At 39.3% G+C, this 27779-nt stretch overlaps 1 protein-coding gene across 15 annotated transcripts in view; it reads left to right on the forward strand.

The window, feature by feature from the left end:
• The window catches only part of LRRC7 (leucine rich repeat containing 7), a 349370-nt gene that overhangs the window by 284801 nt on the left and 36790 nt on the right, over positions 1 to 27779 (forward strand). For 8 of the 15 annotated variants that reach the window (XR_010589655.1, XR_010589656.1, XR_010589657.1 and 5 more), the window contains 5 exons: positions 3323 to 3523; positions 9697 to 9808; positions 10053 to 10233; positions 11270 to 12947; positions 25815 to 25934. Coding sequence is in view for 12 of the 15 variants with exons in the window: in XM_008172560.4 (XP_008170782.1) it covers positions 3323 to 3523; positions 9697 to 9808; positions 10053 to 10233; positions 11270 to 12947; positions 25815 to 25934 (2292 nt within the window). In the remaining 3 variants the exon portion in view is untranslated. Of the gene's footprint in view, positions 1 to 3322; positions 3524 to 9696; positions 9809 to 10052; positions 10234 to 11269; positions 12948 to 20674; positions 20825 to 25814; positions 25935 to 27779 lie in introns of all 15 variants that reach the window. The other 7 variants (XM_008172571.4, XM_065554028.1, XM_065554027.1 and 4 more) reach the window with 1 other exon arrangement.

Genomic DNA, 27779 nt, shown 5'->3' on the forward strand with positions numbered 1-27779 from the left:
AATCTTCTCTTCTCCAGACTAAACAAACCCATTTTTTTCAATCTTCCCTCCTAGGTCAGGTTTTCTAGACATTTAATTATTTTCATTGCTCTCCTGTTTCCCGGGGTTTTCCGAATCCAAAGTTCTTGGTAACTTTACTCTTGGCGAGGCAGTGGCAGGAAATAAATCAGTGAGGACACAGCCACAAATCCATGTTGACTGTTACTTATTATCTTCTAGGGTCTGAAAATTGATTGCTCTATTATTTGCTCCATTATCTTTCCGGGTACTGAAGTTCAGCTAATTGGTCTGTAATTCCCTGGGTTATTCTTATTCCCCTTTTTATAGATTGGCACTATATTTGCCCTATTTCAATCCTCTGGAATGTCTCCTGTCTTCCATGAATTTTTGAAAATAATTGCTAATGGGTCAGATATCACCTCAGTCAGCTCCTTGACTTGAAGACATCCAATTTATCTAAGTAATTTTTAACCTGGTCTTTCCCTATTTTAACCTGAGATCCTACCTCATTTTCACTGGCATTCACTATGTTAGATGTCTGATCGCTACTAACCTTTTTGGTGAAGACTGAAACAAAAAAATCATTTAGTACTATAATTTCCACATGTTCTGTTATTGTCTTTCCCCCCTCATTGAGAAATGGGCCTTGATCTTCCTCTTGCTTCTGATGTATTTATAGAATGTCATCTTGTTATTTTTTTATGTCTCTAGATCATTTAATCTCATTTTATGCCTTGGCCTTTCTAATTTTGTCCCTACATGCTTGTATTGGCTTTTATTTTATATTCATCCTTCATAATTTGACCTAGTTTCCACTTTTTGTAGGATTCTTTTTTGAGTTTTAGATCATCAAAGATATCCTGATTAACCCAGGATATCTCTTGCCATATTTCCTATCTTCCCTATGCAGTGGGATAGTTTGCTTCTGTGCCCATAATAATGTCTCTTTGAAAAACTGCCAACTCCCTCAAACTCTTTTTTCCCTTAGACTTGCTTCCCATGGGATCTTACCTACCAACTCCCTGATTATGCTAAAGTCTGCCTTCTTGAAATCCATTCTTTATTCTGCTTCATTTTCTCTCCTACTATTCATTAGAATCATGAACTCCATCATTTCATGATTACTTTCATCCATGCTGCCTTACAGTTTCAAATTCTCAACCAGTTCCTCCCTATTTGTCAAATCAAATCAAGAACAACCTCTCCTCTAGTGCTTTCTCCATCTTTTGAAATAAAAAACTGTTTCCAGTGTATTTAAACATATTTCATCATATCATATTGATATTTATATACATTACAAGCACAGCTTGAATATCTATTTCAGTGCAATATGAATGTGTTTCAATAGTGATGTTTCACTTGAACAAAATGCACTTTTAAAAATAAGACATACTGTGCAGGACAAGTATTCTATACACTGGTTTAAATGATGCTCTGTACTGTGCAGTGCAGAAGGAGCAAGTTTAAACAAAACTGGCCACGTGTTCAGAATGCATGGAAATGGGGATCAACACCAGGGTGACATGATCTGCTTCTCCTTCCTGGGCAAACTTCTGTATGTGAACAACATTTGCTTGTGGCTTTCCAGATGTGAGAAAGGTCATATTAGAGTGGAGATAGTTGAAACAAGGGAGTAGATGCTCTGCATGATGTGCTTTTTTTCCCAATCCATGCATTTTCCATTCGAAGATGCCAAACTAGAATTCATGGTGTGTGGAGTAGAATTTGCACTCAATGTTCTTCTTCGAGTGTTGTCCCTGTGGGTGCTCCACATTAAGTATTCGTGCGCCCCTGCGCTCATAATCAGAGGATTGTGGTAGCAGTACCCAGGGCCGCCCAGATGATTCAGGGGGCCTGGGGCAAAGCAATTTCGGGGGCCCCTTCCATAAAAAAAACTTGCAATACTATAGTAATATGTATTTGGAAATGTAAAAAATAACCAGTGAAATACATTCAAATATTAATTTGTAATAATTTGAAAATACACAAAATACATTATTTAAAACATTAAATGCTTTAATGGTATGTATACATTTGCAATTACATAATGGTCTGTCGCTGGGTGATGGTGATGGTTGGTGCCAATGGGCTGTCGCTGCCTGGGGGTGGCGCTAATGTTGCCCGGGGCTGGGTGGGGAGCTGGGCTCTGGGTCGGGAGGTGCCTGGCTCAGAGGGGCTGGGCTCGGAGCTGTAGGTCAGGGCTGCGGGGGGGATGGGGTCGGGGGTGTCCGGCTCAAAGGGGCTAAGCTCGGAGCTAGGGGTCAGGGCTGTAGGGAGATGGGGTCATGGGGGTGTCCGGCTCAGAGGGGCTGGGCTCGGACTAGGGGTCAGGGCTGTGGGGGAGATAGGGTCAGGGGGGTGTCCAGCTCAGAGTAGGAAATTTTCTACTGATCGAAATTAAGATTCTATTATGTATATCTTTAAGGACTTAGTTATGCCACCCTGAGTCACACAAGTAGTACAGGAAATCAACAGGGCTATACAGGACTATCAGGAGTAAGGTACTATTCAGTGTGACTCACTGCTAAGTCAATAAGGATTTAGTCTCCTGTTTTGTTTATGCATAAGAATAGATCTCATTGACCTCAGTGCAAGCTACATGTACATATCAAGGGACAAATAGTTCCACAATGGGTTATATTCTGCTCTCAGTTATTCTGATGTAAATCTAAAATAACTCCACTGAATATAGGAAAATTATTCTGGATTTTCACAGATGTCATTAAGAACAGGATGTGATCTGATCTGAAAGTGGTCTTGTTCTGAGAGTAGAATCTGAACCTCAGTATTCTTACGTGGTAAAAAACTGAACATAAAGGGAAAGATTCTGATCTGTGATTGACATCAGAGGAGTTATACCTTAGATTGACATTAGTATAACTGAAATAGATTCCAGCCCACGGACTTTGAAAATGACTCATGATTAGATCTGGGTGAACTTTTTTAAACAGAGCTTTGTGAATTAATGTTGAATTTGCTAAATTGTTTCAGCAAAAAATAAATGAGTTTAATTTTGACATTTTTAAAATGAATCATTTTGATTTTTTGATTGAAACTGCTGTTTGAATTTTGCTTCAGTTTAATATTTTTAAAAGGTAAAAATAATGATGTCAAATGAAACAAAACGTTCAGCCACTGAACTGAAAAATCAGTTATTCACACAGTTCTACTCATAATGACAAATGTATGTAGCACATTTCTCAAATATTTTAATTCACTGCTTGTACATTATACACTTATCCATAGTACTGTAACTATAGATTTAACTTGCATGTTATTTTTATTTCATATTTGTGCTTTAATTCTTTTTATAAATGTTTAGGTTGAAATAAATCTAAAGCGTTATCCAACTCCATACCCAGAAGATTTAAAGAACATGGTAAAATCTGTTCAAAATCTGGTGGGCAAAACAAGCCATGGAGTGAGGCCTGAGAACTCAACCCCAGCTGCCAACAGTGAGCAAACCATGAAAGAAAAGTATGAGCACAAGTGGCCTATGGCAACAAAGGAGATTTCAGTGGAGGTAATATTACAAGATTATTGTTACTTTCAAGAGCTCAACAAGGGTTTTAACCTGGCTCCATTACGTGACATTGTTTTATATCTGATCTTAAAATCATAGGCAATTGTTTCTGGTTTTAACTTTTTTTATTAGAATCAGATTAATTTTTCCTAGTTTTTCTCTAAAATTAATTGAGACTCATTTTCTCAGTTTTTAATCTGAGTTGATAAGGATCTATTCTGCTGTTCATGTGTGTCTGTAACTCTCCTAAATGTTAATGGCAGTGAAATATACATAGCAGTAGCAGAATAGACCATATAATAATTTACATCTCAGTCATATACTCATAAATGTCTTCTTGATTCAGATATGTAATGACAAATCTAATGATTTAGGGCAAGATTCTGTCTTGTACTCACATTGAGTCTGATCCTAAGGTTACTGAAGTCAACAAAAGTCTTTCCATTGACTTCAATGAACTTTACGTCAGGCCCATTGAATAATATTTACTGAAGAAGTCTCATAGATGTCAATTGGACTACTTATGAAGTAAGGTACTATTCATTGTGAGTGTGAGTTGCGGAACCTGCTCCTTAAAAAATAGATACTTACCAAGAGAAGGTAAGTCCTTATATTGTCCTTATATGGTAAAAGGCTGCAATTCTAGCGTGAACATTGTTGAAAGTTATTTCCAAAATTTAGTACTAGCTATATGGAGCCAAATTCAGAGCTGGTGTAAGTAGGATCAGTTCCTTTGATCTCAGTGGACATTTACTCACTTATACAAAGTCTGAATTTTTTAAACCAATTAATTACAATTTAAAAACACAAATTACAGCTATGATGATGCTTGCAGTACCTACTGATCATTTTATAACATACCTGGAGAGATCCATGGAAAGCACCTGACACTTTTGGAAGCCCCTATAAAACCCAAATTTTAAAAAGAAAATAAATTTGAAAACAAAGGTTTCAGAGTAGCAGCCGTGTTAGTCCACAAAAGCTTATGCTCTAATAAATTTGTTAGTCTCTAAGGTGCCACAAGTACTCCTGTTCTTTTTTCGAAAACAAAGTCACTCAATCTTTATCAAATTTTCTTTTCACCTCTTTGTAATTTAACTGTTACAATTGATGCATTATCCTTGAAAGGTACCACCCTGTGGCCAGCTGTTGCTGTGTAATTACGTTAATTTGTCTTCACCCATTGTGCATGTACCACTGCAGATTGGGTTGTTTTCACATATCCAATAGTCCTAGTAATCATTGCTCCACTCATTGCACTGCTATGTGTGTTTCATTTACAGTGAGAATATTTCCATTTCTTTTGGGCTTGTTCGTATTAAAGCACACTTTAGCACAATTATTTTCCCTTGGGACTGCTTCCACAAATGTTCACAAAATCTAGGTACTGCTTCAGTTGGGTACTTTGATCAAAATTAAATAATTTGCTGTTTTCTTTAAAGTCCTTGAATCCAAATGTTATTTCTTTTAACTCTCTGAAATACATTCTAATCATTTAACTTTCACCAAATGTTGTTACAATCCTGTTCCTTCAGTCAGGGTATTTGTGCCATTTTGTTTTCATCAACTAGATAAATTTGTATTGTATCATCTAGCTTTGAACAGCAAGGAGCCTGGAGCCCAGGTGGCACCTGGTCCAGAAGCCGGGAGCCCAGGTAGCTGCTGTGCTCCCAGTGGGAAGCAGAGAGCCCAGGTGGCAGCCTGGTGAGGGGCAAGGACCGGGGAGCCTGGGCGGTAGCCCGGTGGGGACTGGGGAGCTGGGTGGCAGCTTGGCTGGGAGTGGGGGGGCAGCAGAGCTCTCAGCGGGGAGCCGGGAGCCTGGGTGGCCGCCCAGCCTGAAGTGGGCATCCTGGGTGGCAGCCCAGTGGGGAACCAGGAGCCGGGGGGGACAGCCAGGCTCTAGCTGGAGCTCCCCCTCGCCCCAGGGTGACAGCCCGAGCTCTGAGCCAGGTGCGGGGTTCATAGCAGGGAGCCTAACGGTCTTTCTTTTCAATTTCACTGTTCCAGCTGGGAGCTGTGAAATTGACAAGCATGACAGCCAACAGCCAAAGTAAGTAACAGTGTCTACATGGACACTGCGTTGCCTTAACTACACCGAGCTAATCCCTATGCCTCTTGTGAAATTGGAGTTATTATGTCGATGTAGTAGGGCATTTACATTGGTGGGAACAAGGCTGTAGTGTAGACACTGACACAATTAGGTCAATGTAAGGCAGCTTATGTTGACCTAACTCTGTAGTGTAGACCAAGCAGTAGAAAATCAAGCATTCCAAAAGAGCCACCTGTCTGATTCAGACAACATTCATAACTTGACTTTGGAAATCCCAAACAGGAAGAAGAAAGAAGAACATACAGAAAGTTCAGAGGTACAATAAGAAACTTAACATGCACTGTGCTTCAAAAATTACATCTGAAGAAGTGAGGTTTTTACCCACGAAAGCTTATGCCCAAATAAATCTGTTAGTCTTTAAGGTGCTACCAGACTCCTTGTTGTTTTTGTAGATACAGACTAACACGGCTACCCCCCCGATACAAAAATTACAGTATATCACAGCTTGAGAATGCTACATATGTACTTTTTCAAAAAGGACATTGGATGATAAGTTTGTATATTGGGGTGGAAACTGACTGATGCATTGGCAAAATGTTATTAAATAATGACCAGCTTTAAGTTGTGTGTGTATTTATTATGTTGTATAGGAAATACAAAATAGTATAAAGGAACTGTAACTGGTATATCAAAATAATTTAAGGTCTTGAATATATTACAATAAACATGGAGTATGTGTAAGAAACAAATATATATATTTGTTTTGCCAACATTCAGGGACTGACTAAACTGGCTGATAAGGAATCTAAGGAATTTTGGGAAGGCATAACTATATGTAAAGCAAAAATATTAAAATATCACTACAGAAGTATAATAGTACTCTCAAAGGACTGTATATGTGGCAATCCTCTCACTTATTTTTGCTTCACTCATGTTACTAAAAGCAATTAATAAAGTATAAATCTTATAAAACTATGACAATAAGAGCAATAGTAACATGGTTTCATTTTTAATTAATGAAATTGTGTTTTCGAATATGGCATCTCTTTCCTTTCTTTCATCTTTTCCACAAAGTCATTTAACTCACTATTGATGGAATAACTTTGCCAACAAAGTGCTGGAGACACAGGGTCTCATAGTGCCTCAACCCCCCTCCACCTTCTGTAGCAGAAGTGCTCAGCTACAAGTATACCTCCAGCAAGGCTCAAACCACCTCTCTTCCCCCAACATTCCCTCCATCACTCCTACTTATAAATGCCAATTTTTCCTCCCTCTCCATTCTAACACCACTCATTCGCTCCCTCTCTCTCTACTACCAACTCTTCTCCACCAAATGTCCATTCTTCTCCCCACGACAGATACCATCATCCCCTCTTCCCCAAACCTGTGTCCACCCTTCCCAGAAGGTCTTTTCTGAATCTATCGTCCCCCTAACTCATCTACCGTCCACGTCTCTCACCAAGGCTGTGTCCCACACCAGCCTTCCTGCTCCTTGAGGCAAGGTACCCCCCTCCCAAGACAATCCCCCAGAGCCTGTGTTCCATCAGAGTGCCCCTTATGGCTGTGTTCCATCAACTGCCTTTCCCAGGGTCTCCCCTGAGCTTGGATACCCACGTAACTCCTCTAGATAGTGTGTTTTCCACTATCTCCCTTTCCATCTTGTGTCCTTCACAAGGTCTCCATGGGCAGTCTCCTCCTCATACCTGAACCATGTCCATGTCATGATGGGAAGGGAAGAGAAGGAGAAATACAGAGAACGATCCCTCTTCATATCTCCATTCCTTTCACTTAGCTGCCCTGTTCTGTGATTCCCTAATTTTAATTACCCCTCCATGGATCAAGTCACTATCTCACTTCCCTTCTTCCTCTTTCTTGGTTTTTGGTGTTTTCAGAGCATATCTGATAGCTGGTTAGTACAGAAAATCAGTCAGATTGGAGCTGTCAGACAGTGGCAGCATTTGGGCTCAGTTACATGTATGGAATCATAAAGCTTCTCAAGGAGGGAAGCAGCAACTGTCTGGTTGGAAATGAAAAACAAAGGGATAAATTGGGATAAAACAGTTCTGAGTGAAGTGAGAAATCATCAAGCAGTAGCAGCTGCTGGCTGAGTGATAATGAACAAATGGATGAGTCTAGAGCATTTCTGACTGGAGGTTGGGTTGTTGACTTAACAAGACAGTTTTATGGTTGAGCTGTGGACAAAGAATCTGATGCTGGAAATGACAGCTGTAAAAGAGGAGCCACGCCCAGTTGGGAACAACTGAGAAGGCCCCCCAACCATATATTATTTTACTTTTTAAATTAAATGGGTTCAATCTTACACAATCTAAGGACTCAATTTGAATTTATTTCACTACTAGGAAGGCAAAAGGGCAGAGTCTAGGAAATCCATTGAGTTAATTCCCCTTACTCTTCCTTATCAGTCCCTAAAATCAAAATATTGGTGCCCCTTTTGACCCGAGTAGCAAGTCAAAGTTTGGGGTCTCGTTGGTGTACCAGTTGGGAGTAGAAATTGGTGGTAGTCAGATATTTCTTTATGCTGTTTTGTTTATTTACAAAGAATGTACGAAGTGGTCTGTCTCTGACTACAGAAGGAATGAAATAGCACGAAACAGCTTCTTTTGCTTATAGCACCAGGAGCATTCTTTCCAGCCTGCACTCCTGACCCAAAAATCTCTCCCCAGGCTTCTTCCAGGGACAGCTATCATATTTTCAATAGCTCCCTTCTGTGTGTGCGGGCGTGTGGGTCCGCTCTCTCTCTCATTCCTTCTCAGTTTCTTTGTGTCCTGTCTTCCCATACACACACCTGTCCAAAACAATACTCAGCAAAAGCTCCTGGGTGCGTACATGCAATCCTTTTGTCTTATGCTTACAGTTATGTTAACTGAAGGGTGAATTCACACCTATGAACCACAATCCCATAATAAGGTTTCATCCAACTCATACAATATCAGAAACAACACTTAAGGGGGCACCATGGATGACTAGATTGGTGGACTAGGGGACCTGGGTTCTATTCCTGGCTCTGCCATTGTTTCACTGTGTGACCTGGAGCAAGTCACTTGATCTCTCTGTGCCTCAGTTTCCTTATCTGTGTGTTGGGATAATAGCGCTTTTCTATCTTGATAAAGTTCTTTGAGATTATGGATGAAAAATAAATATGTAAATGCTAGGTATTATAAAACAAGGGTTTTATAAGTAGATCAGAGATGAGTCAGAATCTTTGGAGTTCTATCAGACCATTCAAAGTTCTCCCTGCATTTCCAACCCTAAATTTTCTTTACATTTACAATTTTATTTGTTTAAATTCTGTGAACCTAGTGAATTTTGATTTTCAAAATGTTGTTCAGTTTAATCCTAATATGAATTATTCTATTAAAGAGAGCTGTAAACTATGATTTCTAAAATAATCTTTCAAGTCATAATTAACCAAAAGTGTCAGAATACATATTTCAACCAATAAAAGCACATGTTTTGTTTAAAAACAGAAACAAATGACTTACTGGTCTAATTCTTTGCAGCAGGGATCTTAGCAGCACACATCTTGTTTGCTCTTGCATTATGTAGTAAATCTTTTGAAGTTCAGCCAGATTAGCATTTGCTCTCAAAACACAGAGTTAACATTATTATTAGCCTAAGTTCATAGAAAATTCTTTTGGAGCCAAGATAGCTTCTTGGTTCAGTGCAGATGTAGGGACAGTTGAATTTGTAAAGATCTGTCCCATTGTAATCAGAACAAATGAATGAGTAATACTTAATTCTTCAATAAGTGAATAGTTTTTTCTAAATTTTCATTCATTTCTATTTAAATTTTACATTTTTGTAAACTTTACTCCATCAAGAATGTGTGTGTGGTCTTGACACATCTCATAAGTTCTATCTAGTTCATCTGCATGTTCAGAATAAACACACTATCATCATAATATTACTGCTTTGTTATAATATTTTATGAATAAGTAGAATTGTAGAGTGACAAATTCAGCATGATTAGAATGATATTTTCTGTGCCTGGGTTTATATAGTTCCATGTTCATGACAAATGTGGCTGTTTCTTCATTGCCTTTTGCAAGTCCACCTTACTATAATTTTATTTTATACTTTGGTATTATTCTCTCTCTCTTAGGATTCCTTTGGACACCCTGCTAATGACATGAGGATAGGAGAACTTCGCCCTTCAATGGCTGAAGCTCCCTTGTACCAACCCAAACTTGTTCTTCTGGGTAAAGAAAAGAAAGGTACTACAGTATCTTGACTCCCAAAGGTGTTCAGTGAAGGCATGTTTAATGCATGCAGCTAGATAGATGAGCTATAAGTAATACATTGTGCTGGGATGTATTGGATACTACACTCTGATTTGCAGATATCTTACAAACATGTTTTTAAATATATGCATAATATCAGTTTGAACATTTATTTTTCCAGAACATTTAGTTTCCGAATGCTCCAACCCCACATAATGCTTGTTCTATTTTATTTCAGAATCAACAGACGAATCTGAAGCAGATAAAATCCACTGTCTCAATAACAGTGTTTCCTCAGGCACTTACTCAGACTACTCACCTTCCCAAGCTTCCTCAGGGTCCTCTAATGCTCGTGTTAAAATGGGGTCCTTGCAAACAACTGCCAAAGAAGCAGTGAATAATTCTTTGTGGGGTAACAGGTGTGTATATGTTTACTGGGTCTGATTCTCTGTTGCTTCTCACCTTGTGTAGTCATATACAGCTGGCCAAAGTGAGGGCATACTGCGTATTTAAGGCTGTCAAACAAGAAGAGCGTTTTACACCCATTTTTCCCTGGCAGCGATAACAATACAAGGTGAAGAAAGTGGGGAGTCAGGTTCTCTGTTATATTTTCTAAAGTGAAATAACCACATACTGAAAGTGCGTAGTAAATTGCTATGCTATAAGGTTTGCAGACAATAAGCCTAGATCCTGAGCTGAGGAGTCTTGGCACACTTTAGGATTGACAGAATGCTTGTAACCTTTATACTCCCCCAGCCCTCAGTTTGTCCTGAGAGGATCGCTGCACAAATAAGCCTGAAAGCTGCTTTAATTTTCACTGGCTATCAACAGCCGCAAGGGGACTATTCCAGCAGCTGGGGATTGCCAGGGCATGGGGATACCGAGTCACTTCTTCTCTACCCCCAGCCATGCCCCTACACTGGCAACACAGAATAGAAACTGCTACAGCAGTTCTTTACCACCAAAAAGTGCCCTACACATGGGGAATCCTCCATATCATTAAGCTTGCTTTATGGGGATGCCATTGCATTGCTGCAGAAGCACAAAGCTGTCCAACTGGACAAGAGGATCAGGGCCATCCTGCACCAAATTTTCAGAAGCTTCGTTTTTCAGCCTGGAATTGTGTTAATTCCTGGATTTATGTCAGCAGAGGCTTTTATAGCTGAATTATTTTGTGCAGAGTTATCCACTTTGCTGAAAAATAAGTTATATTACATACAAAAAATATTAAAACAATTATTTATGTTGAAAAGCTAAGCCCTCAAAAGTTAGAAAATGCCAGATTTCATGACAAAGCACTGGCATAATTTATATATATTGTAATATAATCCAAAGGGCTAGATATACATGAGAAAACATTAGGATGTTTTGTAAGAATTTCTTTCTGCTGATTGCTCACTTATTGTAACAGAGGCCCGGATAGTTTTCATTGCATTTTATTTTTATTTTTTGCAGGCTTGCGCAGTCTTTTCCACAGCCTCTTGAGACAAAGCCATTACTCAGCCAGCTAGAATCTGCTCCAGTGGGAAATCTGCAGCAGCGCAATGACAGGCATCCAATGAGTGACACTTTTGCTGACAGCTGGAATGATACCCCACACTATGATAACACAGGGTTTGTTGCAGAGGAGAGCACAGTGGAGAATCCTAGCACTAACCCTCTCTTATGCTCTAAATCTAGAAGCACATCTGCTCATGGACGCAGGCCTTTAATTAGACAAGACAGGATAGTTGGCATTCCCCTGGAACTTGAACAGCCTACACTCAGAAACACACCTGAATCAGAAGTGCCTCCTCCCAATCCTTGGCAGAATTGGACCAGAACTCCAAGTCCTTTTGAAGATAGGACAGCTTTTCCTTCTAAATTGGAGAGCACCCCCACCACCAGCCCTTTGCCTGAAAGGAAAGATCATATCAAAGAATCTCCTGAAGCAGCTAGCACTTTTTCTCCAGGAGTAGCGTGGGAGTATCATGATTCAAATGCTAACAGAAGTCTTAGTAATGTCTTTTCACATATTCATTGCCGTCCAGAGTCTTCTAAAAGTGTTATTGCAATGAGCAAGAGTACAGAGAGGCTTTCCCCAATGATGAGAGATTTAAAAACTAGTAAATTTAAGAAGTCGCAAAGTATTGATGAGATAGACATCGGTACATATAAAGTTTATAATATTCCATTAGAAAACTATGCATCCCGTAATGACAATGCAGGAACCCATGAAAGACTAGATAAAATGATAGGACAGGAGCATGGTATGTCTAGTATGTCTCGTAGCCAGTCTGTACCAATGTTAGATGATGAGTTGCTGAGTTATGGAAGTGTTAAGGTACAGCAGCAGCAAAAGCCTTCTGTTACCAAAAAAGTCTATCAGTTTGACCAAAGCTTCAACCCTCAAGGAGCAGTGGAAGTTAAAGCAGAAAAGAGGATACCACCACCTTTTCAACACAATCCAGAATATGTTCCCCAGCAGAGTAAAAACATTGCCAAGGATTTGGTTAGTCCAAGAGCCTATAGAGGCTATCCCCCCATAGAGCATATGTTTTCATTCTCTCAGCCTTCAGTTAATGAGGAGGCTGTTAATGCTCAGTTCTCAGCCCAGGGATCAAGGTCAGGATTTTTGAGAAGAGCTGATTCATTGGCAAGCTCCACTGAAATGTCAATGTATAGAAGAGTAAGCGAACCTCACGAACTGCCTCAGAGTGATAGGTATAGCAGACCTCAGTATAGAGCAGCTATGGAACGCCAAAGTAGTATCTCAGTGTCTGAAACCCAGTTCCTCAAAAGAAATGGCAGGTATGAAGATGAACATCCTTCATATCAAGAAGTGAAAGCCCAGTCTGGAAGTTTTCCAGTTAAAAACCTTACACAAAGGAGACCATTGTCTGCAAGAAGCTACAGTACAGAGAGTTATGGTACATCTCAGACTAGGCCAGTTTCAGCTCGGCCTACAATGGCAGCTCTATTGGAAAAGATACCATCGGACTATAACTTGGGTAACTATGGTGACAAGCCTTCAGATAACAGTGATGTAAAGACAAGGCCTACCCCTGTGAAGGGAAATGAGAGCTGTGGTAAAATGCCTGCAGACTGGAGACAACAGCTACTTAGACATATAGAAGCTAGAAGGTTAGACAGGGTATGTTTGGCATTTCTCTGGAATTAATGCTCTAGTTTTATATTTTAATATTTCTAAGTATGTGCATGTATAGTGGTGAATATACAAATTTCTGATTCTGAGATTCCCTGTATTTGTGTTAGGGGAACTCATCTGTGAAGGATTTTGTTGACATAAGATATATAATCAATTAGTATTGGGGGTTCTTGGGTAAATGATTTATGGAGGCTTATGTATAAAAGTATTTGGTACCAAAAAACCTGCTTCATTTAGTTACTACTTTGGGACTGCCTGAAATACTACAACCATAATTTCTATCAAAGAGCAGTATCAGCAATAGTAGAAGATTCTGAAATAAAACTAGAAAGGACTGAATCTTAGTGGAAAAATCTCAACTCTCCTGTTTTTTAATTTCCCAAAATGATATCACTAAACTTTTACCCATACAATAAGTAGGAAGAATTTTAAAAACAAATTCAGAGAATATAAATAAGATTGAGAGTAGATGATCTGGATGGAATTACCGTCAACGTAAACCTGTAGAAAATAAATCCATTCTGAGTCCATTAGTGCAGTTAGCCAAAACAAGGTGTCTGGGATACCCAAGAAGGGCTTCAGTGGCCAATGGTTTCAAATCCTAGCTTAGTTTGTTGCTATTGTAAATTTAAATCCCACTGGTGTAAATTAATTGAATTATGCTACTAACCAAGATCAGAATCTTGCCCCATAATTTCAAAAATAATTTTAAAATTGTCTAGGGTATTTTATGCAACATATCTCCCTATTAGGTAAAACAGTTCATAGCAGAAAAAGCAAAAAATTGTAAGGAAACTATTACAAAAACTTTTCCTACTATTTTGAGTGAATGTATTTTAAAACTGTATTTGCTTGACTTTTTTGTGTTCCCAGACTATTGGACACAGTCTTCTTCAGTCCCCCTGTGATTTTGAATGCCCTTTCCCCAGTAGTTTGTGGCCAATAGTCATTTCCAACTCACTTCCTACTGAAGGATGCTAAACTGGGAGGGCCAGATGCATACCTTGATGGAACTCTGGGGGGTGCATGTAAACAACAATGTTACAGCTCCCCTATAACCTTCATGGAAAAATGTGAAAATTAATAATGGCTAGTGGGTGAGACTGCACTGCTGAAGAGTGGCCAAACAAACAAAGAGTCTTAAAATGGCCTTTTTCTTCCCTCATAGCCCCTTCATCAGCCTCCTCCTTTCTCCACCAGAAAAACTATTATACTGTGTAGACTACTAACCTGGTTTAAAATTTAATTTTTACTTTAAAATATGGAGTTCCCAATTCAGCTTTGTCAGAGCTATTTCATGGTGTATCTTAGGAAAAAAATGAAGAAACTTTTCAAAACTCATTTAGATGGCAGTATAGGTACCAAGATTTTCAATTTTTGGTCTTAACTCCACTTAAAAAGTACAGTAAGGATCTGACTCTGGCTGTACCTTTAGGAAGTGCACAGTACAGTTTGGGGAGGAGGGGCCAAATATGGCTTTATGCCACCCACCTTTGCATCTGTGACACTTTGGTTTCAACCCAGATCAGTAAGAGGTGTGTCACCACTTGCCTTGCAACTCTGGGTGCCTTAAATGCTATGTTATGGTGACTCACAGCCTTGACACCAACAGCCTGAACACAAGCATGCATGTCAGACCCTGACTTCCACTGCTTAGTTACTGTTTGCCAAGTGACCCAAGACCCTCCCAGTCCTGAATTTTCCCCAAACCATCTGCTCTGTAGTGTCCAGTCCTTCTGACTGTAGCACTCACAGAATCTTATTAAGTTCATTGCTCCTTTAAAGAGACTATACTCTGCAGCTCATTAATCTAACTAGGGTTTGACAAACACTGTTATTTCAATCACAGCACTGGTTGGTTTAGATAAAAGGTAAAAACCAGCGTATTCAATTAAAAAGAGAGAGGTTTAAGTGAGGATAAGGGGTAAAAATAATAAGGGTTACCAAAAAACAAAAGTCAAAATATGCTTTATAATGGCTAAGATCTAACTTAAGCTACAGTCTTCAGTGAGGAAACTACCGTGTATAATCTTCCTTTTCCAGCAGTCAGTGACTAGCTCTTAGGATCCCCACAGAGTCCAAGATGCTGGTTTTCCTTGTCTCCTCAGGTGAAGAATAACTTAGGGGTTTTCTGCTCCTCTCTTTATAGTCCAGTAAACCTTTGAAAAGTATATCTCAAGGTTCATTGACCCTTCTTTGAAGGGCAGGAAGGCTTCCTGGGGGTTTAGTCTCCATCCCCCGCTGACATTGTGATTGCTTTTTCCCCACTTGCACTCCTTGTGGCTTTGTTTGCCTGGCATGCAAATATGTTTTTGTCTTTGGTCACACCTTACTCTATTTAGATGAAATACACATGCAAGCAGACGCAACCTCATTCCTTTGTCTGGGGGTTGGGGTGACTGTTTTATCAACTCCTTCTGATATGCCTGGTTTAAACATGTTTTAGTCATAACTCGAGAAAATCTGTGTAATCCCTTGTGGATTGACAGTACATACATCATGCAAGAATATTAATGATCAGTGAGTTATTTGTTTTCAAGAGATATATTACATGCCACCTTTTAAATATATATCATGACGAGTGTTGGCTGTAGTGAGTATGTCAGGCCTCATAGGAGTTGCTGACACAGAGTAGTGAACACCCAAGGGGCCTCTATGTCACAGCATACTTCAGATTCTTGGCTGCTCTAGTGTCGAAAATGGTCCCCCAGAGAGGGTGACTATATTTCCCAAAGAGAAAATGGGATACTGTGTGGGGCTCGCCCAAATCTCTCATCCAACCCCCCAGGCAGAGCTGGTCTGAGCTGCTTTCTTGAGTTCCCTCCTGCATGCAGGGCTGTCCTAAGCCACCTGGCATCACTGCTCGCCTGAACCCCACTGTGTGGGTCTGGCATTTGCCGTTCACTCCCCCAAGGTTTGCCAACCCTCCAGGATTGTCCTGGAGTCTTCAGGAATTAGACTAATCTTTAATTAAACATTATGTCATGTGATGAAATCTCCACGAATACATCCAACCACAATTGGCAAGCCTACTCCTGCCTCCCCGAACATTCTTCCATGCCCCATTGGGTAGAGTGCCCCACTTTTGGGGCAAAACTGGGCATTTGTCCCAAAAATCAGGACACCCAGGGTAGGGCTTAAAAAGGGGACCGTCCTGGCCAAAATGGGATGTATGGTTACCCTATCCCCAGCATAAATTGTATAGTTAACATATTATAGCCTATCTTGAATTATCTATGTGCTGCAACATAGGCCATAATTTCCATAGTGCCATGCATTATGGACCTGCCCCTTATAATGCCTCCTTTCCTTACCCCTGGCATCCCCGTTTGCTGGAGATTGCAGGGAGGACAGAATAAGGCCATGCAGGGAATTCTTCTGTGGCCCCATAAGGTGCTTATTAAGCCCTACTGTGCTGCCACAGCCCGGAGACAGAAAATCTGTTCCTAAAGATTCATAGCACCAAAGCTACCTCTGAAGCACAGCTGAGTGCCACATTGGCTAAGGAGAAACATGGAACGTTTCCCACTGATGTCTCACCACTTGAACCCCTGATGGTCACATTTTAAAGGATACTTGTGCATAGGGTTACCATATCTCATAAATAAAAAAAGAGGACCCTCCACGGGCCATGGTCCCGCCCATTTCCCCACCCCTAGCCCCGCCCCAACTCCGCCCCTTCCCCCACCCTAACTCCGCCCCCTCCTCCCTCCCACTCCCAGCCAGGGGGAAAGGGCTGCCCCAGTGCTACCAGCATCATGGTTTCCCGGGCAGCCCCCAGACCCTGCGCCCCCAGCCGGCGCTTCCCCAGCGCAGCTGGTGCCCGGGAGGGGAAGCGCCCAGCCGGGGGCGCAGGGTCTGGAGGCTGCCCAGCAAACCGTGAAGCCGGTAGCGCTCGGGCTTTGGGCAGCCCCTATGCCTCCGGACCCTGTGCCCCCAGCCGGGCACTTCCCCTCCGGGGCTCCGGCGGCTCTGCGTAACTTACACTGTATAAGTTACACAGAGTCAAAGAGGAGCAGAGCCCCCGCAGCTGGAGGCTCTGCTCCTCTTAGGCTCTGTTTAAGAGCCGGGCTGCCCCAGCGCTACTGGCTTTGGGCAGCCCCCGTGCCTCCGGACCCTGCGCCGCCGGAGCCTGGGAGGGGAAGTGCCCGGCTGGGGGCGCAGGGTCCGGAGGCAAGGGGGCTGCCCGAAGCCGGTAGCTCTCGGGCAGCCCGGTTCTTAAACAGAGCCTCCAGCGGCTGGGGCTCTGTGTAACTGACACTGTGTCAGTTACACAGAGCCCCTGCGGCTGGAGGCTTTTCTCCTCTTTGGCTCTGTGTAACTGACACTGGGTCAGTTACACAGAGCCCCGGGGGCTGGAGGCTTTGCTCCTCTTTGGCTCTGTGTAACTGACACTGGGTCAGTTACACAGAGCCCCGGCTGGAGGCTCCAGCCGCCCCCGCTCTGTTTAAGAGCCGGGCTGCCCAAGCGCTATCGGCTTCGGGCAGCCCCCGTGCCTCCAGACCCTGCGCCCCCAGCCGGGCACTTCCCGTCCCGGGCTCTGGCGGCGCAGGGTCTCCAGGCACGGGGCTGCCCGAAGCCGGTAGCTCTCGGGCAGCCGGGCTCTTAAACAGAGCCGCCATTTTCCCGGACATGTTCCGCTTTTTGGCAATTCCCCCCGGACGGGGGTTTGACTGCCGAAAAGCCGGACATGTCCGGGAAAAAGAGGACGTATGGTAACCCTACTTGTGCATCCTTTGTCAGACAGGCCTGCAAGAAAAACAGGCACCCTGGTTGCTGTGAATTTTACTTTCAAATGAAAGGTAAATTATCTACTTTCCATAGAGACTCAACCACCTCCAAATCTTGGCAACTAGACTTAGACTTTATCTTTGATGTCTAACGGCCAACACTCTTCAAATGGCCACATTTGTGGGAAATAACTTGTTTTCCCTCCATCCAAATTAGGATTCAGTACTCCCAGTTTAGTTTTGTAAGTAAAGATTCAATTTTAAAGCAGGGCCAATATTTGAAAAACACCAAAGCCAGGCTGGAAAAGGAAAGAAGGAGTTACTGGGGGATGGTGACTACAGGCTAAAGCAATATTGCCTTTAAAAATAAAATTAAACTAGGTAATTAAAAAAATTGTACTGTTTTTCCTCTTCCTTTTTTTAAAACCAATCTAACTTACAGAAAGGATGGCTGGATAGTAGATTTGTTTTTTATATAAATGAGATGATTTTGTAATAAGGGTTCAAATTCTGCTCTCATTTACAGATGTGCAATGGGGTATAATTTAATGCAGAATATGGTCTGTGGTTGGTAATGTATCATTCATGACTTATTGGGGTTTCAACCGTGACATCGCTTTTTTTTTTTAAAAAAAAAAGGTCAAACCAATGAAAACTACTACCTAGAGCTGGTCAGAAAATTGATTTTCCATCCCTCAAAAAATTTTGAGATTGTGAAAAAAATTCATTCTGAATTGGGACATAAAGCCGAAATTTTTTGCAGAATAAATCTCTGGGGAAAAATTGTTTAGGGTCACTCAAAATGTTTTGTTTTGATATACATGAAGTTTTCAATTTTGATCCCCCTTTTATTTTTATAAAAATAAAGTAAATTTTAAATGAAAAGATGTTTTGAAATGAAAAATCAAAACTTTGTTCTGAAAATTTTGAAATAGGATGTTTTGACATTTTCAAAATGATTTCCAATTTTTAAATGAAATTTCACTGAAATCCATACAATTTCACAAAAAAATCAGATTAATCAAAATGGTATTTTCTAAATGAAAACTCTTTTAACAAAAAATTTCCAGTCAGTTCTACTTCTGACAATCACTAACAGAAGCCATATTAAAGTAAATAATTGATTGGTCGAGGTTTTGAAGACAAACTCATTATGACTTTTCTTCTCCAGCTTTGGGATGGTAGTGGCTTTCAGAAGTTCTTCACACATGACTCCATTGCCTTTAATAAGCACTCTTCATTGAAAAACTAACTCAGAAAGCTTAATTCTTTTGATTTCCAGGAGTCCTTACCAAAAAAAAAAAAAAAGAAAGAAACCTGCTAATGGTCTTGTCAGAAATGATATGGGTGTACTGCTGAAACCCTACCATTTTAGTAATGCTCAGAGAGCATTGAAAGGCTCTGGATACTGTTTGGCAATAGTGTGTTACAAATACATCATAGCTATTTCAAAAGAGGGAAAAAACATAAGTAAACTGTCAAAAGTGTATTCTAGTGTTTTTAGGGAGCAATATTAAACCTGTAGCTTATTTAACTTTGTAATGGTAGCATTGGATAGGCACAATTATTGCTTTTCAGTGTGGAGATTATTGTTATACCCATTTAGCTGTAGGAAGATGAGCATGTTTATTTTCCATGCAAAATCTAGTACTGATGATATAATATTTCTATGCATGGTTTGACTATCCAGCAAAAAATACACTTTATAAGTATGGGCTTGTTTCATAAACCAAAGCGGCTTTGAAAAACTGCTGTGGTCTGATGTGTAAATTATATGCATTTTTAAAATGTATCCAAATACATAATTTATGCTGGATCTTAACAACTCTGAAGTCAAGATACCCATTGGTATTTGTGTACTAAAGAATGCTGCATGTTAAAATAACATTAAGGCTCAAACAGACAAACTTAAAAAATTTTATCTTGAAGACTGAAACTTCTTCCTTACCTCCATTGCTGTACTTGTGGTATGTAAAATTACTCCTTGTTTGGAGACCACATAATACCTAATTAAAATGTGGTATCTTAAGGACAGAGGTTTCAGGCTAAACTTTGTATTTTCTGGATTTTGTTGGTTTAGGACACACTTTACAATTATTTTAAATATTTGTGCTTGGTGTAACGAATACATTCATTCATATAAAGCATGCAGTGAAGATCCTGATTAATTAAATTAGGTTCATATTGATTAATGCAATTGAAAGTGATCTAATATATAGTAAATTTGCAGCATACAGTCAGAGAGTGAGATTGTGACCATAACCATACTTTGCACAAGATCAGTTTTATGGACCAATCTTTATGGAGATATAGGAAGTGTAACAAACTTCATGTTAAAGGTCTTTGCTCCAGATGAAAACATATTGTGCTAACTGATGGAATCCTCAACCCAAACATATCAGGTTGCCTGTGCAGCTGGTTTGTAGCTGCTAATAAAGGAAATGGGCAGTAGTGGATCCAGCCAGTTCATCCTGTCATGTGGAATTTTGGTCCATTTAGTCCATGCGTGCACAGACCCATTCACTGTGTGTCTGTCCCAACCAAAATCCTCTTTTCCACAAAGAGCTGCCTTGGGGATCAATTAAATAGCACACAAGATGGTACAGAGACCTCTTGTATGGGTTTTCCTGCTATTACTTCCCTGCACTTCAGATACACAAATTTTTGGGAGTGTAGGGCATCCCTGGCCCTATATCCATAAAAGGATTTTTAACATACAATATACCACAGTTTTCAGACTATAGGTATAAAAATATTTCATTTGCTGTCAGTGTTACAGTCTTTTTATGGTATCCATTTTATGTATAACCAGTATTATATGTGCTTTTATTCAACTGAGTGCATGCATCAAAAAGCTACTTATTTCTTGGTATTGTTTGTTTGCTTTAACTAAAACCTGTGAAGTTAACCATGTTTGTGCGATACTTAATTCAATGAGCATGTGTGTTCATATCCTGTCACGTGGTTATTTCCTCTACTCAGACCGCTGCTTACAAACACCACACTGTTAACCTTGGCATGCTGCACTCTGGAGGTTTGTCAGCAATGCATGCAGGCAGAAGCATGACTTTAAACTTGCAGACTAGATCTAAATTTGAAAACCAAATTCAGCAAGAGCTACCTCTACCAAAAGTAAGTATGGGATAGCCAGTATATACCAACACCACAGAATAAATTAATACCCTTTGCTTTTTCCTGCTTTAGCTTTTCATGCTTATACTCTGTAATCAGTCCAAAAAGCAAAGATGCTAGTACCATAGTTTACCTAGTTAATAACCTTGCTTTTTGGATTAACCAGCTCACATGGCTGTCATTGCTGCTTTCTGCTCTTGTGTTGCAGACTAATGTTATCCTGATTATATGTTCTGGGAATAGAGCTGGGATTATGTTTCATGTTGTAGATGTTTAATCCTAGAAATGGTACTATAGACTTTTTTTTTAAGAATGTATGTAGATTGCATCACAGGAGCCAGGGTTTTGCATTTTCCACTAAATTATCTGAAACAGCACTGACATGCTGACAGCGACAATTACAGTATTTTTAAATTTTGGTTTTAAGTATTGGGGATATAGAAAAGCAAATTAGTGTTCTCAAACTTTTCTGTTTCTGATTTCATACCTATTATTGATATATTGATTCATGTATATATGTATCATACACACATATAAACATCTACTAATCTACATGGTTCATGAAAGAAGAAGCTATAACAAGATAAAGTAGAATATTACCCATGAAAATCTTGCCAAAATATTCATAGCATTATGTAGAAGGGACTGTAGTCTCAGCTTTAACATATGTGAGTAGTCTCACTGAAGTAAGCATACGTCCCTGCAAGGAATAATTTTGACATAAAATTCCAAAAAGTCATATTATTTATACATATGCATATGAAATCAATGTGACTACTCACATGCTCTGACATTAGCCCATGTGGCTTAAGAGTTTTGCTGAACTGGAGTCTAATAAGCCTGATCTAACTATTAATACATATAGTGTATTGTATTTCCCAGTCACTAAGCAAACTGGTATAGTTCAACAGTACAAATACACACATTGTATTGCCAAGCTGCACCTTATAACTTATCTTTTCACATTTGGTTAGTTTCTTATGCCCTCACTCTCTGATTATCCAGAGTGTTACAAACCTTCATATTTGTACTTGTACATCTCCAATGTGGCACAATTAATGACAATTGGCATCTTAAATATAGGTGTACTCACTTAGAAAAGGAGTTTTCCAGCATTTATCATATTTTTTTTCTTTCAAAGACTGTTGCTATATCTTTGGGTGATATATTAATACTTGTTCCAGGTCTTTGCAAGGAATCACTTCGACATGTAATTCCAGACAGCCTTAGTATTTTATGCATGTATATTTAAGAATGAGGTATTTCATATGTCATGCACATCAAGAATTTTAGGTCATATACTGTACTTGACTTTAATGCATTCAGGTCAATGGGGAGTTATATGTATGGATCTAGGTGATATATGACCCCACGTGCATATTCATGTGACCTAAGGACTCTCCAACTAAGGACTCTCCAAGCTCTTACTCTAACATTCCTTCTGTTAAGCACTCAATCACAATCTGCTACATGCCACCATAAAATCTCATCTTAAAAAATGTGGAAGAATGATATTCTCTTACTATACAATATGCAAAGCAAAGACAAAGTTAGTACTGATGTAGTACTTTGAATTCCTAATACTGCTTATTTCTATTCCTTGATATCTTCTAGAACATTTTGCATTTCTGGCTGCAGGACATAAATAACTCGTGAACTAAATGTTAAACTATAAATCTTCCAATGGCTCTGTGTAGATCTTTGAAAGGTGTCTACTGGAAATTCTGAAATTGTCTGCAAGTGTGTTGTGGATTCAGACTGTTTTCATAGAAAATGTTGATTCAGTTTTTATTCAAAGAAGGGTAATACAGTAGAATGTTTATAACTAAACATAACTCACTTGAAATTCTCACATTCAGAATGCATATCTCACAGGGAAAAAGATTGCTTACATATATCAACCTTTTCTTTCTGAAAACTGAATGCCTGTGGGCAATCCACACCCGTGGAGCCTGCAAATTTAATGACTGTGGCAGCTTTTGCTGTGTTCTCTCTGACTTGTTGTTTAAGATCTTTTTATCATTATCCTGGTTATTAAAATAACCTTTACTTCGTTTTGCAGGTGTCTCCACATCTAGACAGATTGAAACAACACCATCATACATTTAAACATCTGCACTGTTTTATTGGATTCTTAATTTTCAGTTCTACATTTGTCTACTTAAAAGCTTTTAAAGGGATACATTCTATATGAATGTAATCCCTGCTGACATTAATTGGAGTATATATTGATGGGAGACCAAATTTGAACACATTTTAAACAATACTGTGCTTAAGTTATTGATGTTCAGATGTAGGGTCAGCTGGATCTGATTGTTGTTTTGACTCTGAGAACTCAGGCAAGGGACAGAAACTCTAGAAGCAAAAGTATTCTTCCCATATGTAGGTGCATTAAAGGGAGGATATGTAGCAGGGAGTTTGTCCCCACAGCACACTCGCACACAATCTGGCTTCTAGTGCTATGAATCAAGGGGAAGCAGCTAGTGCTTTCAACAGAGAGCTAAGGGCCCAATAAATTGTGTGTTTTGGAGTAGGAGGAGAGGACCTGGGCTTCAGCCCCTTATATATTGCTGTACTAGGGAGAATGCCTGTTATACCTATTGAGCAGTTATAGCAAGAATCATTACATCAATTGTTTATTCAAGGCCCTCTCCTCTCATTTACAGCAGCATAATTCCTTTGACTCCAAAGGAGTTACTGATTTCCATTGGTGAAAGTAAGAAGGAATCATGTGCATTATGCTTTTCAAAGCTGTAATATATCCGGACAACACCACTTGGATGGTTTGCTCCTCTTCCTTCTCCCTGGTGTTGCTCAGACTCAAAAGAGCCATAATTAAGGCCTAACTGGCCAATGGCAGCTCAAAGAGGCAAAGAAAACAATTAGGGATGTGTTTATCTTTCTTAATCTGTTCTACTGCATCTACTATCACATTGAACTGTTGCTCTTACTTTTTATCTAGATTTAGTAGGTGTAAAACTTCTATTAATGTGCAATTCATTCAGCCGCAGTCAAATGAATAACTTTATAAGCAGTCAAATTCATTTTCCTGTCAAAAATGAAAAGATCTATCATCACAGCTTTTTCCCAATCTTATACAGAAAACAGTAAATAACCACCTCATTTTTCTTTATTCCGCAGCTTTAAAAATAAAAATGGCACCACTTTCTCTGCAGTGAAAAAAGGAACTTCTTTCAGACAAATGCCTTCAATTTTAAAGTTCATATGATAATTATTTTTTACACTGTATGGATTGTTGCTTAGATGAACTTCGTATCAAAAGCATATTACTCTCTCCCCTAGGAACAGTCAAACAGTATGTTACTTTGTCAGAAAATATTGTCATGTAGACACAGTCCTTTGAATAGCATATAGCACATGATTTGTTCTAGATGTTCTTATCAGTCTTACAAAGTAGGAGCAACTCTGGGGATTTCAGTCCATGAGAGGCACTACTGGAAATTAGTCACATCGCAAGGATGACACACTTGCTTTTCTCTGTGTATTTTTATTCTCAGAATAGAGACTAAGCAATGGCAAGTTTTTATTTCTAATGTTGCTCACTGGAATAATCTCTCAAGATACACATTTTATTTTCCTGACTCCAAGGGTATAGCAATCATGCAGTCTCATTCAGCCAAACTGAGAAACAGGGTAGGAGGCATATCTAAAGGGTATCCACAGGCAAAAAAAAAAATTTGGAAATAATCTGAAACAATGGCCCAGATTCTGAACTGCAGACAAGGAAAACAGTAGAGCGTAAGTGGTGTGGCAATGGCTCTAAGCAACTTTTGCATTCCTCTGATCCTTCTGGGCACCGGGCCAGGCCCTGGCATAAATTAGAATAAAAATCTGTTTTAATTTATGCTATCTGCTGATGGTCCCAAGGGTCTGTGACAATAGATGAGGGATCCGCCAAATGTAATGGACTCTCAGCCATGCGCTCATTCTCCTAGCCATGCATTTGTGCCAGCAGAAGTATCATCAGAGGATCCTCCACATTGTAGAAATCCTCCTGTGGCTGGATCTGCCCTGTGATGGCAGGATTTTGAAAGGATTCAGACAAGAAAGTTATATTTATGTGAATAAAAATTAATTAAGCCTAACTAAAAAAATTAAGAAATGAAAATAAAATTAGATTAAGATAGAATAGGACATGAAGACCACAAAAATAACTGAAAAAGAGATGTGTAAAGTCACCAGTGAAGGAAAATGACTAGGATTAAATGTGTCGGGGGGGAGGAGGGGATTGAACAGAAAAGAATAATAGAAGTATGAGTCTAGTTCAGGAAAGCACTTAAACATGTGCTTAAGTCCATCCTATTCAGGAAAGCACTTAAGTATGTGCCTAATTTTAAGCATGCGCTTAAGTCCCATTGACTTAAATTGAATTTAAACATATGCTTAAGTGCTTTCTTGAACTGAGGTCTGTAAGAGTAATGCAGAAGGTAACCCAAGGTATGACAACTATAACTTCAATATTGTCAGTATTAAATATAACCTTTAAAAGAATGCATTGTAAGCTTAACATTTAATATTTACATTATAGATGATGGTGAGATATTTATACATTCTTTCACTGCTCTTTACTGTACTTACAATTTGAATGAGCAGTAAGATGCTTTTAGATTGTGTGATTCTGTAGCAAACTACATTGTGTTAAAAATGTAATTTCAGAAAAATATTTACTGTTCTATTACTTCAGAATTTGAGTTAATTTTCTCACTTCTCTCATTATTGCCAAGATAATTAATGAGCATCTAAAGTTCTCCGATCTAAAGTAAGGTCCATAGACAACAGTGCAGTCAAGACTGCAGCAGGTATACAGTTCTTACACATTAACACGATATAGGGGTAAAGCATAAAATGATTCTCATTACAAATGAAATGTTGTGCAATTGAACAAGGTGGATTTGGGGCAAAAGTAAGTGGTGGTTTTGTACAGTGATCTGTCAAGGCACTAAAGTATATCCTACCATTTTTACAATAGACCCCATCACAGCAGAGCAACATTCTAGACAATGGACAAGAAGATGTTTCTGCTAGTAGCCAATGGAATCCATATCCACTTGGAAGGCGGGATGTGCCACCAGAAACCATTACTAAAAAGGTAACCAATAGCAACATGATGATATAAAATCTGATACTTATGTACTGGCAGCTTTCGCCTTCTCCCACCAAAATCAGCAGCAACCCCCCTACTCCAGTTGGCTTCACTGGACACAGGATAGGTGCAATACATTTTTTCTTCAAGGCTTAAAACAGCTTGTAAATCAATAATCTAAGGGTCATATTTTCAATCCTAACCTGTTTTTTTGAGCTCACTTATGCCAAGTTAACTTATTATGTTTGCAAAAGTGGATGCATGTACCAGTATGTTCTGCATAGACAAACTAGATAGCTGGGCAAATAACTGCACACTCTACCTGCACAAAATATTCATATTCCTACATTCTTAGGGTGCAGAAAGAGACCAGCTTAAGGCTTGCTGAAAATTTGGCCATTGGTGGTAAACTTGTTTCTGAATATTCATAAAACTGAAAGGCAAAGGATTTTAATAAACTAAAATGTTTTAAAAACTCAGGTTTAAAAAGATCTCACTGTAAAAACAGTAGTGATAATTAAATTGTTAATCTACACATGTGCTGGTTCTGATCTCTCTTGCACTAGTCATAGGAGTGAACAAATGAAGTGAGTAAAAATGGTGTAAGTGAATCAGAGTCAGGTCCAAAGACATAATGAATAAATTTACAAATGCTGCACTTCAAATACCTTTAAGTATTGATAAGGTAAATATTTTCCTACTGACTTCAGATTTTTTTCATTCAACACAGTCTCAGAAGCAGCAGTCTTTGCCATTACAAAAATTACATTGTGAAAAGAGATCATTTATAAATGTTCAGGAGAATTACTCAAGTAGAGCATCAGGTCCAGATGCAATAGAAGTCACTCTGCTCAGTGCAGCCCAGGAACTGTTCCCTCCTGGCACCCCAAGGAACATAAATCATTGCAAGAGACAAAGGGCGGTCGAAGGCAGATGGGGCTCTGGCCTTCCATTTGTGGAGTTGGGCACTGAGAGTAAGCTGAACCACTCAAAGGGATTGTATAGTGTACATAGGAGCTGGGAGGATTGTACTTCCTGAGAGGAGTTACACCTGATTTTGTCCAGTATATATGTGATCAGGATTAGACTCATCAGCTCAAACAATATATGATATGTATTTGTACATTATTGTGATAAGAAACTGAAAAGTCAAATCCGTATTAGACATTTCACTATCCTGCTGTACAGATGTGGTATGTTAAAATATTACACAATGAATCAGAATCTGTTTAACTCATTGGCATTATCCATTGTTGTAGCCATCATCAGCAGTTTTAATTGCATTGGCAATAACGGACTCCCAGCTTCAAATAATTAAATTTTATGATGGATGTAAAAATAATATATAGAATACAAATGAAATCAAGGGAAAACATTCCATACAATAGAGGTGTTTTTTCAGCAGAATTAGTGATTCTTGTTTCTAAGAAAAGGATTTATTTTCAACTTATCCATATACAGCAGAAACCATGCTATAAAGGCACAAGAAGCATTGATATAATCTTTGCAAACAAAATCTATGAAAATGAATGAGAGAATGAATTATAAATATTATTTACTTTTCACTCTCAATAGGTACTTTTAATGTGCATTTATGACAATGCTAATTTCCCTTGCATTGAACGTGACCTAGAATATTTTGTTTTGTTTTTCCACCAGTTGAAGGCTTAAATGTAGCAATTATTTTGAAATTAATTTCAGTCTTCTGTAAAATTAAATTCTCATATACTGAATAATGAGATTTTGTAAAAATAAATATGGGGTAAATTCTGCTCTCCCACTAGCATAATCACACTGGTTTTAATGGGTTTGGGTCAATGCAAATGAGAGCAGAATCTGGTACAGAGCCCC

Source organism: Chrysemys picta, chromosome 8 (genome assembly GCF_011386835.1).
Source record: "Chrysemys picta bellii isolate R12L10 chromosome 8, ASM1138683v2, whole genome shotgun sequence".
In the NCBI taxonomy this organism is placed as follows: Eukaryota; Metazoa; Chordata; order Testudines; family Emydidae; genus Chrysemys; species Chrysemys picta.